Raw genomic sequence first — 19,035 nt, 5'->3', positions numbered from 1 at the left:
TCTACCATTCCTCTTTATGCAGTAATTAATGGTTTCAATGCCATAGTAGGCACAAGACATTGATTCTAATGCTGGATATTAATCACAATTTTTGTAGTTGTTCCTGGGAAGAGAGTGATACGCTATGTGTTCACAGGGTAGAGACTCCATGGTTGAACTACACTCCCAACTCAGCACAGACAACACAACTTCCTCCACACACAACCCTGCTCAAATATCAGCAATAATTTAACACATAGAATAAAAGAGAGAAAAACCTGAAACAAATGGCAATGTTGCAAGTAAGAATGACTAGAGAGGACATCAGGTCCCATTTTTGGACATATACTTCTACAACAAAGTCAGATAACCATTGTAAAATGATGGCTCAGAAAAGCCCACAATGTGACATCAGCTCTACAAAAGCGAATAATTGCATTAGTCCTACAGCTAAAGACCAGGCATTAGTGATTGAAATTAACACTTGGATTACACTGAGCCTATGTACTGAAGCTAGGAGATACCAACAACAAAGGACTTAGTATAAAAGAAACAACTATATTCCACAGAACCACTGCAAAAAAAGAGGATATATATATATATATATATATATATATATATATATATATATAAATATATTATGTATATATGAATGTATTTCCAGCTTTTGATATATATGTGTGTGTGTGTATCTCACAATTCCAATTTTATACATAACTATAATGCACCAATTAAAATTAAATAAATAAATAGAAAAAAGACCAATAGAGAAAGGATGGGGATCAGGGGGAGGTGGAGGAGAGGAAAAGAAGTTCTGGGAATTGAAATGGAGAAAACTGCTATATGCATTTATGAATGTCAGAATAAATCCATCATTATATATAATTACAATGCACTAAAAAACATTTAAAAATGAACATATAAATTTTTTAAAAATTTAGCCACTAGAATTCCAGCTGTTTCCCACTAAGGCTTGTATCTACCTGTATACCTTTGGGTTCATTTTGATGTCTCTTATTAGTCTCTGTATAAATTATTTCTGGCTCCTCAGGATTGTGGTCATGTGGTTGAGACCAGCACATATAGGCAGTGAGAGATAATGGCTAAATTTTTAGAAATATATGAACTAATATTATAAACATGATGAAAAACACATTTAAAAATCACTAGTAACTAATTTTGGGGAATATTTAAAAAGTAAAGAGGCTCTCTCATTATATATTTTACTATGTTGTATAAATTATATAAGTATTGTATAATATACCAACATAATAACTTATATGTTTATTACTTCTTCCTTTATTTTGTGAACTACTAGATTTATTCATCAATTCATGAATTTGTATCTATTTTCTTTATTTTTTTTAGATAAAATGAAGCTAAGTTGCCCAGGCTTCCCTCCGACTTCCCTGCCTCATCCTCATGAATAATGGGGATTTTTTTTTACAGGTATATGTCACCATGTCCCAATTAGCTTGTATTTCTGTAAGGACTTTCCCATGACTTTTCTATTTATTTAGCTCTCTTTTCTCTAACATCTTAAGTTGCCTGTTTTGTTAATTTATGTTTATCATTTTTTTAAATAATAAAAGCATTCAATAACAAAGTCTATATTTTTCTATGGTTATATTCCATAAATATTGACAAAGAATGTCACTAATATTTGTTTAGACATTCCACTTAATTTTCATTGAATTCTTGGCCAAATATTTATTGGGTCAAATCATTTTGAAATTTCTAAATAAAATTTTTGTTTTATATTTGGCTATTAAATTTTAGATCTGTTGAACTGCAGTAAAAGATTATGATTAATATGGAGTTTCCTCTTACAAATTTCAGTGTTCCTATAAATTAGCATATCATCATATTTTTTAGGGTGAAGTTATTTGTTTATAGAGCCCAACATTAGATACCTCTCATAAATTGACCATACTAATGATATTCAAAAAATGTTGTTAAAGTATCCTGAATGCATGTGAACCTACTTCAAAAATGTCATGAAAAAAAAAATCTGCTTGTCTGTTAATACTTTTCATCTTAAATTCAACTTTCTTTAATATTGTGAGCACCACTCCTGTTTCTGTCTTTGTGCCTGACATACTTTGACATGTTTTTTTTCTATTTGATCATTTCTAATATTTTGCCTATATATATTTCTTATCAATAGTAAAAAGTTAAAAGTTGCTTTTACACACATGTATTCATCTTCAACTCTGAATGACTTGTCTCAATGCATTCAAATCACAGCAACATCTGGGCATTCATTGCTTCCTTTAATTATTTATTTATCTTTTTAACGTTTCCTTTATGCTATGGTTTAGATCTAAATATGTCCCCTTGTAGCTTATGTGTTAAAAAAAATGCAGCATATTCAGAGGTGAGAAGATTGGATTATGAGATCTGTAATCTCGTAGGTGGATTAATCCATATGGTAGATTAACAGTGTGACTGGATTACTGGGTGGTTAACTATAGGAAGGTGGGGTGGCTGGGGGAACTAGGTCACTTGGAGGATGGCCTGGACTATATCTGTACCTCGTCCCTCCCTTGCTATTTCTCTCTCTCATTCTCTCTCTACTTCCTGGCTGCCATTACCTCAGAAGCTTTTAACCACCTTGCCCTTCTGACATAATGTTCTGCTTCCTGTCAGGTCCAAAGCAATAAAGTTGGCCAACTATGCACTGAGAACTCTGAAACCATGGACCTAAAAATTTTTTTCCCTTTGAATTGTTCTTGTCAGCTATTTTGGTCACAGCTATGAAAAGCCAAATAACAAACATGTTTCTGCATTTTTGGTTTCCTATAGTGATATTTAGAGCATTCATCCTTTTTTTTTAACTGGATATTTTACATCTCATATGAACATTTTTGAAGCTAAATATTATCCATGTTGATGCTTAGACAATATAAATAATTCTAAGTACAATGATAATTTTAAATTTATTAAATTAAAGAGGCACATATCTGACAGAAAAATAAATTTCTAATATTTGAAGCTATTTCCTAACTTTTATACCTTAAGAAAACTTGGCTTATGAATTACCTCCTTCTGGTACAGAAAAATTTTCTCCTGGGATTGATTGCAAGTAAATGCAAAATGCCATGTTTGGATGATAATTTATCCTCAGAACTTATGAGAACCATGTTTTCAAAAGAATGCTTTCTACTCTATGTAAAGGTGATATTATCAATAGAGTTTGATTCATTAACTATCTCTCTTTTGAATGCATTCTGTTCCATATTTTTCAGAACTAGTTAGTGCCCTTTCTCCTGCTGTGATGTGTGTTCTCACCTTGATTTCAACAAGCTTTTCATGTTCTGTGCTAGAAGAACCAAGGAGAATACAGATGTCCTTATGGTGTCCTATTAAAAATTGCAACAACTTTCAAAGACAAACCTGAGAACATGGTGCAAGTTAATTGGTTCATTAGAGCTTTACAGGAGTTCCTGAAATCTTACTTCTTTAGCAATACTTTGAAGACATTTTATTAGTTAAGCATGAAACAGCCATAGTTTCATGAAATATTACGGTAATAAAATTAGGCTCTTATGGAAGAAATTAAAATTTCATTAGTTTACAAACATAAGCACGATTTATTCGAAAGAAGTCATGAGTAAACCTAAATATATTTACATTTGTACATAAAATATACTGTATTTAAAATTACTTGATGCTTTAAAGACAAAACTTAATGCAAAGTATGCAGCTGGAAGTTACAAGTCCAGATGGTCTCATAAATCCTAATAGAAAATATACATCTGTTGACTCTTTGGGAAATTGTTTTATTTGAAGGAAGTTTTATTTAATTGAGTGGCAGAGTGTGTTAAGCACATCCCTTGCCTTGTCTTAGGCAACACACCACCTGCATTAGATGTAAGTTTTCATTCCTAAAGTAAATGAAGAGCAAATTGTTTTCTGCTTGATATACAAGGAAATGTTTTATGCTGAACTCAGAGTTAATTTTATCTCTAAAAGTTTTGATTTATTTGATTTATGACACAAGCAAGTCTGCCATTTACAGAGTTTGCTAAAGTAATTCGATTAATAAAAAGGACTTGTGAATATGGTATAATTGCATCCATAAGGCTCTGCCATATCATGCACACTCTTGATTTATTGATTAGCTGATACTGAAAATGAGATATAATTAATGTCAAGATACTTGCATTTGTAATGTGTTATCTTAAGATTCTAAAAGGAGGGTCATCCAGCAAAAGAAGAGTTACTAAATTTGCTACAGGTAAAAGAGACTTCAAAGAAGTTATAGAAAATAGAAGAAATAGAAGGAAAGGAAAGCTAGTTGTGTGATTACATGATGGGATAAAAAAAAAAAAAGAGCAGACTTGAAATTGGAGAAACTGAGTACTACCTCTAGCTCTGCTAATTGTGTGTGTGTGGAGATCAATCGCAGGGACTTGTCATGATAAGAAAGTCCTATACACGGAGCTACACCTTCTGCATCCCTCAGCTAATAATTAAGGGAAGGAAAGTCACATAAATCTTTTCAACTTTTTCTTCTAAATCTTAAAAGGAAAATTGGATTTGTTTTATTCTGTTTTGTCTTTTGATCAAATGATCTCAAGTCTCATCTCTAGTTAAAAAAAAAAAAACCCCGGCTGGGGATGTGGCTCAAGCGGTAGCGCGCTCGCCTGGCATGCGTGCGGCCTGGGTTGGATCCTCAGCACCACATACCAACAAAGATGTTGTGTCCCCCGAGAACTAAAAAATAAATATTAAAAATTATCTCTCTCTCTCCTCTCTCACTCTCCTCTCTCACTCTCTCTTTAAAAAAAAAAAAACCCTATAAATAAACTAAGAAAGGAAAAAAGAACCTAGGAATTTAATGTGAATGCTTTATATTTTGTAAACTGTGTTAAGTGATATAAAATATTAAATCTCAAAATGAAAATGTGATTTTTTTTGTTTTACATGTTGGTAAAGTATGATTCTTGGCTTCCTTATTGTATTTCTTATCATATGTCCTTCCAGTCATGACTTCCATTGTCTTTTGATAATTACGTAGTCAGCATTTGCTCCACAAGGTTCCCTTAAAACCAAATCAAATCAATCAATAGTTTGAAAAAGAGATGTTCAGATTTTCCCTTCATTCCTCAGTTTGGTTTGGTTTGGTTTTCATATTTTCACTGGGCATTTTCTCTTTCCTAGTACATATCTATTACAGTGAATTATTACTTTTTTGCTGGCTAAGAGAATAATAATTTAAAATCATGCAACTTCTTCATCTGGTATTTATCCACCAACTGCCTGACAGCTTAGGTATACTTTATGACAATTTTTTTATTATTTTTTAGTTAAAGATGGACACACTATTTTTATTTTATATTTATGTGGTTCTGAGGATCGAACCCAGTGCCTCACGCATGTTAGGCCAGCGCTCTACCTCTGAGCCACAACCCCAGCCCCTTTATAACAATTTGTCAATTGCTTTGACATAGCAATGTAGATACACTGTCAACTGAAAAACATTTCCTCGTGAACTCAGAAAAATAAAAACTTCCTTGTGGACAACAAGTTAAATCATCTTTGACCAAAATCTCTCATGATTTGAATCAGAATGTTGTTTCTTTACCCTACTTGCATTCATCCTTCTAGAATGCTATATGAAAGGACTAAATTATAAGTTCTCCAGTCTTCTCCCACATAGCTTGTACCAAGGGCGTCCATTTATTGTGCAAGTTTGTGTATGGAATTAGCATAACAGAGATCCAGTCCTGCTTCTGCCATTTTTCCACATTTTCTTGCACCCCTGATAGTAGTGCCTGTTACAAATTACCAGATTTCAAGGATGGCTTCCAGTGTGCTTCTGTGTGGTCTGAATGAAATTATACAGAATTATAATCCCTAGAAATGGTATTTGAAGGCATCCTAGTAGAAATGATCTGATTTGCCATTAGATGCATTTGCACTTGTTCATTTACATTTAGATGCAATTTGTTCATATTCATAGAATCAGAGACAGATAACATTGAATAGTTTAAATCTGTGTGTCAAAATTCTATGAGCAGAGAAGTAAACCCACAAATCACAAGCAAGATGTTTTCATTAGCGGAATGGAACAAATAGAATACCTAGGGTTGGGAGATTTTAAAGAATTTTTGGAGACTAACTACATGTTTCTTTTTTAACAGAGGGCCTGTGGGTTTATCTTTGTATAGGAAGGGAATATATCAGACTTTACAGCTTAGTCCTACTTCTATAATGCCCCTTGCTAGCTAAGCTACCTTCTGGATATCACACTTTAATAAAGATATTGATTCCAAGAAAACAATGAATATGAAAAAATCATATTAGTAGAGAAAGTTTAAATCATGTACCATAAAAAATATGAAGAGTCAGAATAATGTCTATTTAGTGCAAATGAAGTGTCACTGGAAAAAGAACTCTCTTTAAGGGGTGAATACAATGTCATATCAAAGGAGAACTGAGAATCATTTCATGTTTCTTCACAAGGAGAAAAATGACCACATGGAAACTTGTCATAAGTTTGATTTTAGTGAAGATTAAAAATCCTGATAACTTGTCTTTGAACAAGGTATGAAACAGACTCCTAGAAAACATGGCTGAAAGTTCATGGGATTTACATCTTCTTTCTTCCTAGACTAGAATATAGAGCAGGGACAGATGACAGTACACAGTTAATACCAGTTTTGCTTTTCCCTTATGAGACTCCTGCGGATTTATATAAAACCTCTTTCCATCTTCAAAGAAACCAGTGTTTCATTACTGAATTCCAGTTCCTCCCTTAGCTTCAGATCAAAACTGGTTTTCTCACAGCTTGCCTCAGTACATTTTTAGCCCACAGAACCATGTGCATGAAATGATTAAACAGGAACTTCCATGACCTTCAACAACCAGACAAGCTGGTGACTGCTGTCATACAAGAGAGCTCGAGTACTCTATTTCTCCCAAAGAGTGTAGTCCTTGATCATATTGCAGCTCAGTAAAATTGCAAGAAGAAAGGTTTCAGCCTGGTCTCCGCAAAGAGATCCTCCACACAGGAGCCACCCGATCTGGAGCCCACCAGTATTCGGGGAATACAGCACCCCAAAGATGAGCACTTGAAGATGGGCCTCCCTCTCTGATCTCAGCTCCAGTGGCTAGCCTTCCAGCCAGGAAAGCTGCACAGAAACATGGCAGCCACCGTCTGTGGGGAAAGACAGAATCACTGAGGCCCTGAGGTAAAACAAGCAAAAAATCCTCCTGATAAGGCCAGAGCCCCTGAGGAGCCATGTCAACAGGAGTGAGGACTCAGGATGACCAGCCTCTGTGCAAGGACTTGATTTTCATATTTCTGAAGTTGTTCTGAAAGATTCTATCTTTTCTTGGTGCCTACCAAGACAGGACTGAACAGGTGGGATGCCTTCCTACCCTCACTTAACCAGGTGAGCCTCTCAACCTTCTACTCCATTTCTGCCATGGAGGAAACCCACTCCACAGCCTGATGCAAATTCCTGTGATCCAAGAGAGGAAGAGCAGCTACTCATTAAAGGATCCAGAACAGCCAGAGAGAGGACAATGAGGTATGCCCCATGGAACAGAGGAGACAGAAAAACGTTTAACTGAAATAATAATAAAGTAAGGCATTGCAGATGTGCAGAGAAAGACTTCCTAAATCTTGAACAGATGATGTCTGTGGTATGCAGCTTTCCATGGCTGTGAACAAAATATCTGAAAAGAACAACACAGAGGAGGAAAGTTTATTTTGGGCTGTGGTTTCAGAGATCTAAGTCCATGGTCGGCTGAGATCTTCGATCTGGTCTAAGGTGAGGCAGAACATCATGGTAGAAGGACATGGTAGAGGAACATTGCTCAGGTCATGGCAGCTGAGGAGCAGAAAGAGAGGAGCCAGGAACCAGATCCCATCCCCTCAGTAACCTACATCCTCCAGCCATGCCCCATCTGCCTACAGTTACCCCCCAGTAATGCATTCAAATTGTTAACCCATCAAATGAATTTGGCCACTGATGAAGTCACATCTCTCATAATCTAACAATTCTATCTCTAAAAATTGCTGATTGCTGAACACATGAGCTTTCCAGGGAATACTCAATATCCCAAACCAAAACACTGCTGGAACTAAGAAATTAAACTGAAAAATGTAAGAGGAGGATGATCCAGATTGGCACCAGATTGGCATCTAGCCTTCCAACTTCAGTGTAAAAATCTAGATATGAGAAAAGGAACATGTGCAAACAGTGAGAAAGACGACCACTGTCCAGAAATCCTGTACAAGTATCATGGCCCTAACTTTTCAGAAAGAACAGTATTTTTGAGCATAAAAAAATATCTATTATAGTATTTTACACAGTGGTGAGTTTGATAACATTATTTGAGGATATTTCACTCACTAGACTATCAAAAACAAAGCCAATTACCAGTGAAGAAGTGAAGGAATAGATGGGTACTCACATAATTGTTCATGGAACTGTAAAGTTTGCCTTTTCAGAAATAAGTCTTACATTTCTTAATTTAAAAACATATATCCCTTAACTCAGCAAATTTGCTTTTGGAATTCTATAAACAGTAGACAATCGAACTGTAAATACTGAGGTATATATGTAAAGTATGGCTGCATAAATTTTGACATATATAGACTCTACATAAATACCTCAGTATTTATAATTCCATTGTTAAGACAGTCATTAAACACTGAGCAACAAATAAAGGAATTAATTGTTTTTGAACAGAATGACTTGGAAAAATGTGTACAAGGTATGAAACAAGCCTAAATTGATGGCATCATGCAACATTTTAGGGCATTAAAAAAAAGGGACATCCCATTTTAGAATCATTTCCAGTTTCAGTGAAGAGAAAATTTTAAATTATGGGTAAAAGAGTAGAAAAATAAAGGTTTTATCCAAGAATGGGATGAATGCTACAGGAAATAATAAGTCCAACTTTTATCACCCCAAGTTTCTCCACAATTTCATTACCCACACATACCCATAGGATTATAGCTAAGTGACACAAAAACCATGTAATTTTCTAGACTTATACCATCTTCTACGTACAAAGTACTCCCTCTTCTGAATCCTTGAGGGACTGATCCCACGACTCTTGTCAATATTAAAATCTGTAGATGATTAAGTTTCATAAAAAGAATGGCCTAGGGAGGGGAAGCACAGACATGCAAAGAAGTTGCCATCCATGGATAAACAACTTACTTTAAAAGAAGAAGAAGAAGGGAGAAGCAGGAAGAAAGAAGGGGAAGAAAGAGGAGAAGGAGAAGAAAAATTGACTTGGAGAAACCTGTGGATTACAGAGGCTGACTGTCGTGGACTCAGAGGACTTGGTGGGGGAGGTGTTGTTGAAAACAAATCCAAGACGCGCCCCCTTCAGAAAGCACTCATGGACAGTGAAACCAGCCATTGGACTCCCCAGGGAAAGGGTACGACAGCCGCACTGCCAAGTACAGGTGGAGAAAGCAGCCTACATGCTCCACGTCCCCTGAAGGCCTGCCACTGCACCTGCCTCTAAGCTTCTCACTGGAGAACTGCCCACACCTCCCCACCTCCAGGGCTCCTCATAGGAAAGAAGAGTCCCTCTCAGAGTTTCCCCAGGGTAAGAAGACCTGGACCTACTTTCTGATCAGCCTGCCCTGGCCTTAGAGCTCCCCAGGGGACAGTAATCTGAGCAATGGAGCAGCCCAGCCCTCCCCCTCTGCACTCCCTGAGTGAAAAGCAGCTACTGCCCAGGACTGAGGCAACCACCAACAGGACTAGGCGGGAGAAAGGGATCCTCCCTCCCTGCAGCCAGCTTAAAATAAACAATCAAACAAATGAATAATTCCCAGAAAGCTCCAAACTAAAAAAAAACTGAAACAAGTATTAATTTTTTTTGAATTGGACAAAAAAATGTCACACCCACATACAGGAGGAGAACAGGACCTCATATAGATCTAACCAGATGAGAGGTTCTCCAAGGCAAAACATAATCAAAATGCCCAACATACAAAATAAGGAAGAACATTAAAAGCTACAAGAGAGAAACAACAAGTCACATTAAGAGGCAAACCAAATAGACTCACTTCAGATTTCTGTATTCAGACCATAAAACCAAGGAAGGCACGAAATAACATTTTTCAAACTAAAAGAAAACAATTGCCAACTGAGATTGCTATACCCAGAAAAGCTCTCTTTCATATTTGATTGGGAATTAAAAACTTTCCATGTCAACGATAAATTAAAAGATATGAAACAAATAAGCTGGCACTACAAGGAATACTCAAAGATAAATTACATGCAGAATATCTCAATAAGAGAATCCAAAACCCCCAAGTAAATGAAAATCAAGCACTGATCAATCATCTAAATGAGAACCAAGGCGGGATTAAATACAACAACAACAATAAAAATCAAATAGCAGCAAACCACAAGCATATATCCATAATAACACTGAATTATAAGTGGTCTCAATTCTGCAATTAAGACATAGATTAGAAAAATTTATCAAAAAACAAGATTCAACTATATTCTGTTTGCAAAAGAGTCATCTCAGGTAAGTGCATTCGTGGACTGAATGTAAAAGGCTGGAAAAAGTACTCCATGCAAATGAACTATAAAAACAGGGCAAGGTAGCCATTCTCATATTTGACAAAGCTAATTTCAAGCAAAAATTAGTCCAAAGACACAAAGAGAGCCATTACATACTGGTTTAGGAAACTATTCAACAAGAAGAAATAATGATAGCTAATATATATGCCCCAGATGTCAAGGTACCCAAATACATTAAAAAAATACTCGTTGACATTAAATTCCAGATAAACCCCAATACAATAATACTGGGAGACTTCAACACACCCTTATCATCAAGATAGGTCAACAAAGCATAAAATCAATAAAGATATATCCAACCTAAATATTACTATAAGTCAAATGGAACTAATAGACATATACAGAATATTTTAACCCCAAAACAGCTGAATGTACCAACTTCTCAGCACCTCATTTAACCTTCTCCAAAATAGACCACAATCCAGGTCACAATGTAAGTCTAAATAAATAAAAAAAAAAATGGTATGATCCATGCATTGTGACAGATCATAGTTGAATGAAACTAGAAATCAACAGCAAGAAAAATAATAGAAACCACACAAACATGGAGGTTAAACTCTAATCTCTTAAAACTAAAAATGGACCAAAGTAGAAATGAGAGAAAAAAAAACAAGAAATTCTTATAAACAAATGAAAGCAAAGATATAATATACCAATATCTCTGGGACAATATGCAGGTAATACTAAGATGAAAATTTATTGCATTGAATGCATACATTAAAAATATAGAGAGACCCCAAATAAATAAACTTATGCTCCATTTCAAGGCCTTATAAAAATAAAAACAGGCAGAATGCATACTATATTGTCTAGCAAAAAAAATGTTATACAACATAATTTAGAGTGAAAATATTTATTATACATGCCTCACATACATAAGTACATAGTAGCTTTTCTATACTTCAACAAAAATTTGGCTGAGAAAGAAATCAGAAAAAAACTGTCCCCTTCACAATAAAAATAAAATAAAATAATAAAAAAATAAAATAAAATATCTGGTAATTAATTTAATCAAGAAATTGAAAAAACCAAACAATAAAAGCTATAGAACACTCAAGAAAGAAATTGAAGAAGATCATCTCAGAAAATGGAAAGACCTCCCATGTTCTTGGATAAGCAGAATTAATATAATCAAAATGGCCATCCTACCAAAAGCAATATATGAATTCAATGCAATCCCCATCAAAGTAACAATGACATTCTTCATGGAACTAGAAAAATCAGTCCTCAAATTCATCTGAAAAAATAAGAAAATTAGAATAGCCAAGACAATTTCAAAAAGTGATGCAGGAAGCATCATAAACCCAATCTCAAATTATTCTAGATAGCTATAGTAACAAAAAAAGCATGCTATGACATCAAAATATACATGAAGACCAATAAAATAGAAGAGAAGACTTCAAGACAAGCTCAAATACTTACAGCCATATGATTTTTGGTAAAGGTGTCAAAAATGCAGAACAAAGGATATCCACATTTATTTTTTTATCATTCAAAAATTTTTAAAATTTTTTCTTATTAGTTACACATGATAGTAGAATGTACTTTGAGATATTATACATATATGGAATATAACTTCCCATTCTTCTGGTTGTACATGACGTGGAATTACATTGGCTATGTATTCATATATGCACATAAGAACATAATGTCTGATTCATTCTTATATCTTTCTTATTCTCATACCCCCTTTTCCTTTCATTCCCCTTTGTCTAATCCAAAGTACTTCTTACACCCCCACCACCACCACTTATTGTGATGTGTTAGCATAGCATATCAGAGAGAACATTTGGCATTTTGGGGGGTGGGGATTGGCTTATTTACATAGCATGATATTCTCCAGTTCCATCAATCAACCAGAAAATGCCATAATTTCATTTCTCTTTATGGCTGAGTAATATTTCATTATTTATATATTCCACATTTTTTATCCATTCATTTGTTGAAGGTCACCTAGACTGGGTTCCATAGTTTAGCTATTTTGAATCGAGCTTCTATAAACATTGATTTGGCTGCGTCACTGTAGTATGATGATTTTAAGTCCTTTAGGTCTAAACCAAGGAGTGGGATAACTGGATCAAATGGAGGTTCCATTCCCAGTTTTCTGTGGAGTCTCCATACTACTTTCCAGACTGGTTGCACCATTTGTAGGCACACCAGCAATGTATGAGTGTACATTTTCCCCACATCCTCACCATTGTTTATTGTTTCTTGTATTCTTGATTATTGCATTTCTGACTGGAGGAGAAAATCTTTGGCATCTGCACCTCAGAGCATTAATCTGCAGGATATATAAAGAACTCAAAAAACTTAACACCAAGTAACAAAAACAAACAAACAAAAAAACCCAGTTAATAAATGGGCAAAGGAATCGAACAAGCACTTCACAGAAGAAGAGAAACAACTGGTCAACAAATATATGAACAAATTTTCAACATCTCTAGCAGTTAGAGAAATGCAAAGATTCCATCTCACTCTAGACAGAATGGCAATTATCAAGAATATCCATATTTAGAAGAAAAAAATTAGATATGAAATTAGGTCCTTATCTCTCACCCTGCACAAAAATCAAATCAAATGGATCAAAGACTCAGGAATTAGACCAGAAAGCTTGCAACTGTAAGAGGAAAATATAGGGTCAGCACTCCATCATATGGTTTTTCAAGCAATGACTTCCTCAGCAAAATCCCTGAAGCTCAAAAAATGAAACCAAGAACCATAAGTGAAATACCATCAAACTAAAAAGCTTCTGCACATGAAAGGAAATAATCAAGAGAGTGAAGAGAGATCCTACAGAATGGGGGAAAAAAATGTCTTGCCAGCCACTCCTCTGGCAGGGGATTAATATCCAGAATATATAAAAAAAATTCAAAAACTCTCTATCCCAAAACAAATAACTCAATTAACAAATAGGTCAATGAAACTTCAACTAGGTCAAATACAAACTTCTCAAAAGAGGAAATGCAAATGGCTAACAAATATATTTCTTAAGTATTCAATATCTCTAGCAATCGGGGTATGCAAATCAAAACTACCCTGAGATTTCATCTCTACCCAATCAGAATGGTAATTATCAAGAATACAAACAATAATAAATACTGGATAGGATGTGAGGAAAAGGATATACTCAGACCTTATTGGTGGGACTGCCAATTAATTATAACCACTATAGAAAGTAATATGTAGATTCCTCAAAAAAAACTAGAAATGGAATGACCATATGGACCCAGGATTCTACTCAGTATTTGTCTAAAAGAACAAAAATGAGCATACTATAGCAAGATAGCCACCACAATTAGCAGGCTAACAATTCATAATTGTCAAATTATGGAACCCACCCAGATGTCCACCGGCAAATGAATAGATCAAGAAATTGTGGTATATATGCACAATGGAGTTTTACTCAGTCACAAAGAAGAATAAAATAAAGGCATTTGCTGGTAAATGGAGAAAAAATCATGCTAAGTAAAATAAGCTAGATTCAGAAAATCAAGAGCCAAATGTTTTCTCTCATATTAGAAGCTATAGCAAAATAAGGGAAAGAAGGTGGCAGGAAATGAGATTGGAAAGGAGATAAATCAGTAGAGTAGAAGGAAAAGACGAAGAAGGAGGGAGGAAAGAAGGTAAAGGGGTAGAGATATAGAATGAAATAAGCAATAGCTTGTTGTGCCCATATATAAATGTACCAATGAAAAATGAATAAATAAAGGAGTGAGAGGAAGATCAATAGAAGAGGCATGAGAGAACACAGGGAGTTTCTTTGGCCCTGAAAGCATTACATGTGCACATGTCATTACTGACCTTCCCAGCAGTCCTGCCACATTCGCAAATCCATCTTTGGGATCTCACCGCAACTCAGGTAGCCCTGTGGGTATTCCGCCTTCACAAACACATCCGGCTGAACCTGCTGAATGTTGTCACCATTGTCGCAAAGCACACGGCCCAATGACACCTGTTTCAGCTGAGTGAGTTGTGCAGGGGTAAAAACTCCAGGGTTTTCATACCAGAACCTGGTAGTTAACAGAAAAGACACAATTTCATGGGTCACTCAGGTGCATGTCCAACATCCACAGTGAGCCTTTGCTCCACAAAAAAAAAAAAAAAAGAAAAGAAAAAAATACAAAGCAGATCTAAGATCGTGTTTGTGCTCCAACTAAGTATACTTTTAATTCTTGCAAATATTTATAAGGCTGATCAACCCTATACTCTTCTGAATTATCACTCTCAAACTCAAGTTTTATAAGGTGATTCAAAGTCTTGTAGAATTCTTATTTAAGAAAAAAACATTTTTTTAATTTAAACTTTATGAACTGGCCTTAGAAATTTTCCAAGAAACTTAAGATAAATGTATTTGCCTAAAAAGTAAATATAAGTTTTTAAATTCCACATATACCCTTTGGTTCTATTTACCAACTAATTAGAATAAATGGATCCAATTTTAAATGAAAGGATGTAATTTAAAAGTGGACTGATAAAGTGAGCCTCGTATTTGTTCATTCAATAAATGTTTAAATACTAATGCCATATGTGCTTTTTTCATGCTGGTGTACAACAGTAAATTAAGATAGTAGATGAAAAGACATTGCCACTTACATGAGTATCCGTCAAAATTCATGTTAAAGTACTAAGCCCAGGTATTTTGAAAGATGACAATATTTGGAGACAAGACCTCTTTAAAGAGGGAACTGAAGTAAGACTAGCTTATATAGGTGGGTCCTAACCCAGTGTGGCTGGTGTCCTGATAAGAAGAGGATATGTTAACACAGTCACAGATACAGGAGAGATGTGAACATACAGAGAGACAGGAAATGCAACCTGGGATGAAAGGCCCTAGAGTAAGAACCAATGCTGCCAATCCTTGATCTGAGTTTTAAATTTCAGACTTGTGGGAAAAATCAAATTATATTATTTAAGGTACCTACTGTGTGGTATTTTGTTACAGCAAATTCAACAAACTGACACACTTAGGGAAGACAACTTACCCCAAATATTGGAAGTTTCCCAAACTTTTCCAGTGTTTGATTATGTATGTTTTTAAATGAATGCCAATGTATGTTTTTAAATTAATGCCAACTGAACATCTTATGCCAACTACATAAAGCAAGAAATCCAGAGCATTAAAAATAATTTACAAAAACTAATTCAATGAAATATACTATTAACATTTGCCAATGTATAATTAAGGGAATTAAATCTTTTGCTACTTTTTTTGTGATATCACTCTTAAGTGGAAAAAATTTGGAAGAAAAATGTTAAGAATAATTTTTAGGGTAAATTTAATTAAAGTCTAGGCTATGTTTCCAGCTTTATATACATCATTTCTGTAATAATGCAAAATGTTGAATTATTAAACCAATTCACAAAAATCCTAAATCCTACTATTAAACTATCTTAATGAATCAGAGGTTACCATGTCTTGAAACATATTTGGTTCCAAGTGTCTGAAGAGCATTCAGGGGAGCTGCTTAGTAGGTTTGGATTTCTTAGCTTTTATATTGAGTCTTACAATGATAACAGAAGTTGCATGACTAACTTACATTCTCCAGTCAGCTTTCTTCCATAATCTCATAAATTCAATTTATTTTCTATAAATACTTTAGAGAAATCAGGAAATTTTAGAGAAGAGTCTCCAGTTATCTCTCCACTCAATGCCATCGTATGATTTTACAAAGAGGCTGGCCAATAATTCTCCTTCCATGAGACTAGAAGGAGAAGACTCAGAACTGCTATCAACCTCTGCCCTCTCAATATCATTTAAGGATGCGGGGGTACTGCAGAACAGGCACTATAGTCACACACACTTTCCAGATGAGGAGCCTGGAACAGAGTCAAGTATTGCCCAAAGTTAAACAGTTATAAGGAGTATTGCTCAATAGTAATTCTAACATGCATCCTATCAACCACTGACCTTCCAAGACATTCTATTTCTTTTCTTCTTACAAAGATTTACAAAAGAAATGCCATCTGATATTATCAGTGGTCAGAGAGTTTTGAGACCATACCTACCTTTTATTTATTATATTTAATAAATTTGAAATCATAGAAAATATGGAATCACACAATAATATTATTTTACACATATATTTGGGAGCAAGAAAACAATTTTTGTTATCTTTGATAAGTATAACAAATAATCCTTCACCTATCTCCATCTCTTAGCCGCTGAAACTGGGTAACAAAGAGGCACATAAGTGTCGGTCCCACTCTCGTACCAGGAATCAGGTCTTCAACCATCAGGGCGGGCCATAAATCAATGTCACCTGGGGTGCTGTACAACCTGGAACAACAGGCAGATAGCACACGTTGGAAATAGTCCTTACATGAATGACTACTAAACCTTACTTTTAGTTCAGTCACACAAAATGGAAAGGAAAATATCATTATTATTACCATTTTACAGATAAAAACACTAAGGTGAAAAAAGGCATGCAGCAATCACCCAATTGACAGGAAGCAGAGCTGTGATTTAACCAAAAGAATTTAACACCAGAAATCACTCATGTGTCATTCTTCAAAATTATCTCGTGAAACAATGAAATGTAAATATATTTTACATAGTTGTATGTATATCCATATATGTCAATATATACAACTAATTCTTTTAGAGGCAATAGAAAATAAAAACACTGAATTATGAAAAATTCCCATCTTAGTGTGTATAATAGATGTCAAAAACTCAGAGTGAAAAATATTTTGTGGATCACAATTATCATATTTACTATAACAATACATACATTACAATGTTATTCTTACTATAGTTATTATAATGTATTATATAGAATGTATAATGTGTATAATATTTATAAATATATTATTATTACATAAATATAATTATAAATAATATATATTATACATTCTATATAATAACATATTAGTGTAATCATTATTAGGTATTATTATAAGGTTATTTTAATAATATATTTTTTCATTATTATACTTATATAATGAAATCATAACCATTAAATAAATTGTTCTGCTAAGAGTCAATGATCATTTGATCTAGAATTTGGAGCCATTTTAAAAACTAAATAACAAATAGACAAACAAGAGTTACTTAATGCAAATAGTAATAATAAGCCAAATGGGCTTGGGCCCACAACCCACTTAAATAAAAACAAAAAAATTAATGTGGTTGTATCACTGTAGTATGATGATTCTAAATCCTTTGGGTATAAACCAACAAACAAGTTGGGTAACTGGGTCAAATGGTGTTTCCATTCCAAGTTTTCTAAGGAATCTCCACACTGTTTTCCACAGTGGTTGCACCAGTTTGCAGTCCCACTAACAATGTATGAGTGTACATCTTTCCCCACATCCTCCCCAACATTTATTGTTACTTGTATTCTTGATAATTGCCATTCTGACTGCAGTGAGATAGTTTTAATTTGCATTTCTTTAATTGCTAGAAATGTTGAACATTTTCTTTTTTTTTTTTTTTTTGGACTATTTGTATTTCTCCTTCTGTGAAGTGCCTGTTCAGTTCCTTTGCCCATTAACTGATTGGGTAAAATATGAGCAATGTCCTACACTCCAATTAGGAGCCACCTTGATTAAATTGTATTCCCTGTCTCCAAACAATAAACATGATACAAAGTTAGTCTGCTTTGCTTTACTTTATCTTTTTTACTGCAAGCATATGACTCACTATATTGCATATGGTTTAACTTTGCATGTTTTAAATTTGACACAAATAAAAAGATGGTGCCCTTGCTTCCTTGTTTTCTTTTTTAACTCAGTAATTTAGTCAGAGGTGCAATTGTGTTGTTGCACACCTCTGTACCTCCTTTATTTTCACAACTGTATAATAAATAGTTACTTACCAGAAACTATTCCAATTTAGTTTTCTACTCTACTAGTAATGAATACTTGTGAGGTTTTCAATTTAAGTGCTATGAACATTCTCACATATTTCTTCAAATGTATAAGAGTATCTCTAGACTAAGCACTGATTTTCTTTTACCATGGAGGTCCAGAGAGTAAATGTTTTCAGCTTTGTGGGACAATTGGTCTAGTTGCAACTACTCCTCCATTTTGCAGAAAAGCAGCCATAAACAACACAGAAACAAAGGGACACAGCTGTATTCCAATACAGCTTCACAAAATCAGTCAGTCAGTCAGATTTGGTGAACCGGCAGTGGTCTGTAGATATCTGCTTTGGAGTTACTGATGCTAGAGCCAGAGAGGATGGCTGCAGAGTGTATCTTCAATTGTAAGACATAAAGTCAAAATGTTGTCCAAAATGGATGTGTGATTCATACTTTTATAATGAGCATATAGAATTTTTCTGTAATACATATCTATGTACATTCTTTTAATTTTCATAAATAATGCCAAAATGCTATACCAAGTGGATGAAAAATTCATATTCCCACAATAGTCATATAGAAATTCTCTGTAATTTATTTCCTGGCAAAGTTACTCTCTTATCCCTTGGCACAACTTAATTTAGTCTTTAATCTTTTTTTTTTTTTACTCTAATCTT

At 34.5% G+C, this 19,035-nt stretch overlaps 1 protein-coding gene across 1 annotated transcript in view; it reads right to left on the bottom strand.

The window, feature by feature from the left end:
- The window catches only part of Pxdnl (peroxidasin like), a 439,633-nt gene that overhangs the window by 31,891 nt on the left and 388,707 nt on the right, over positions 1-19,035 (bottom strand). Inside the window, exons 18-19 of the mRNA XM_078017185.1 lie at positions 16,696-16,830; positions 14,355-14,563 (exon numbers count right to left, since the gene is read on the bottom strand). Of these exons, the coding sequence (XP_077873311.1) occupies positions 14,355-14,563; positions 16,696-16,830 (344 nt within the window). The remainder of the gene's footprint in view (positions 1-14,354; positions 14,564-16,695; positions 16,831-19,035) is intronic.

Source organism: Ictidomys tridecemlineatus, chromosome 7 (assembly GCF_052094955.1).
Source record: "Ictidomys tridecemlineatus isolate mIctTri1 chromosome 7, mIctTri1.hap1, whole genome shotgun sequence".
Taxonomy (NCBI): Eukaryota; Metazoa; Chordata; class Mammalia; order Rodentia; family Sciuridae; genus Ictidomys; species Ictidomys tridecemlineatus.
This window is presented reverse-complemented; position numbering and strand designations above follow the sequence as displayed.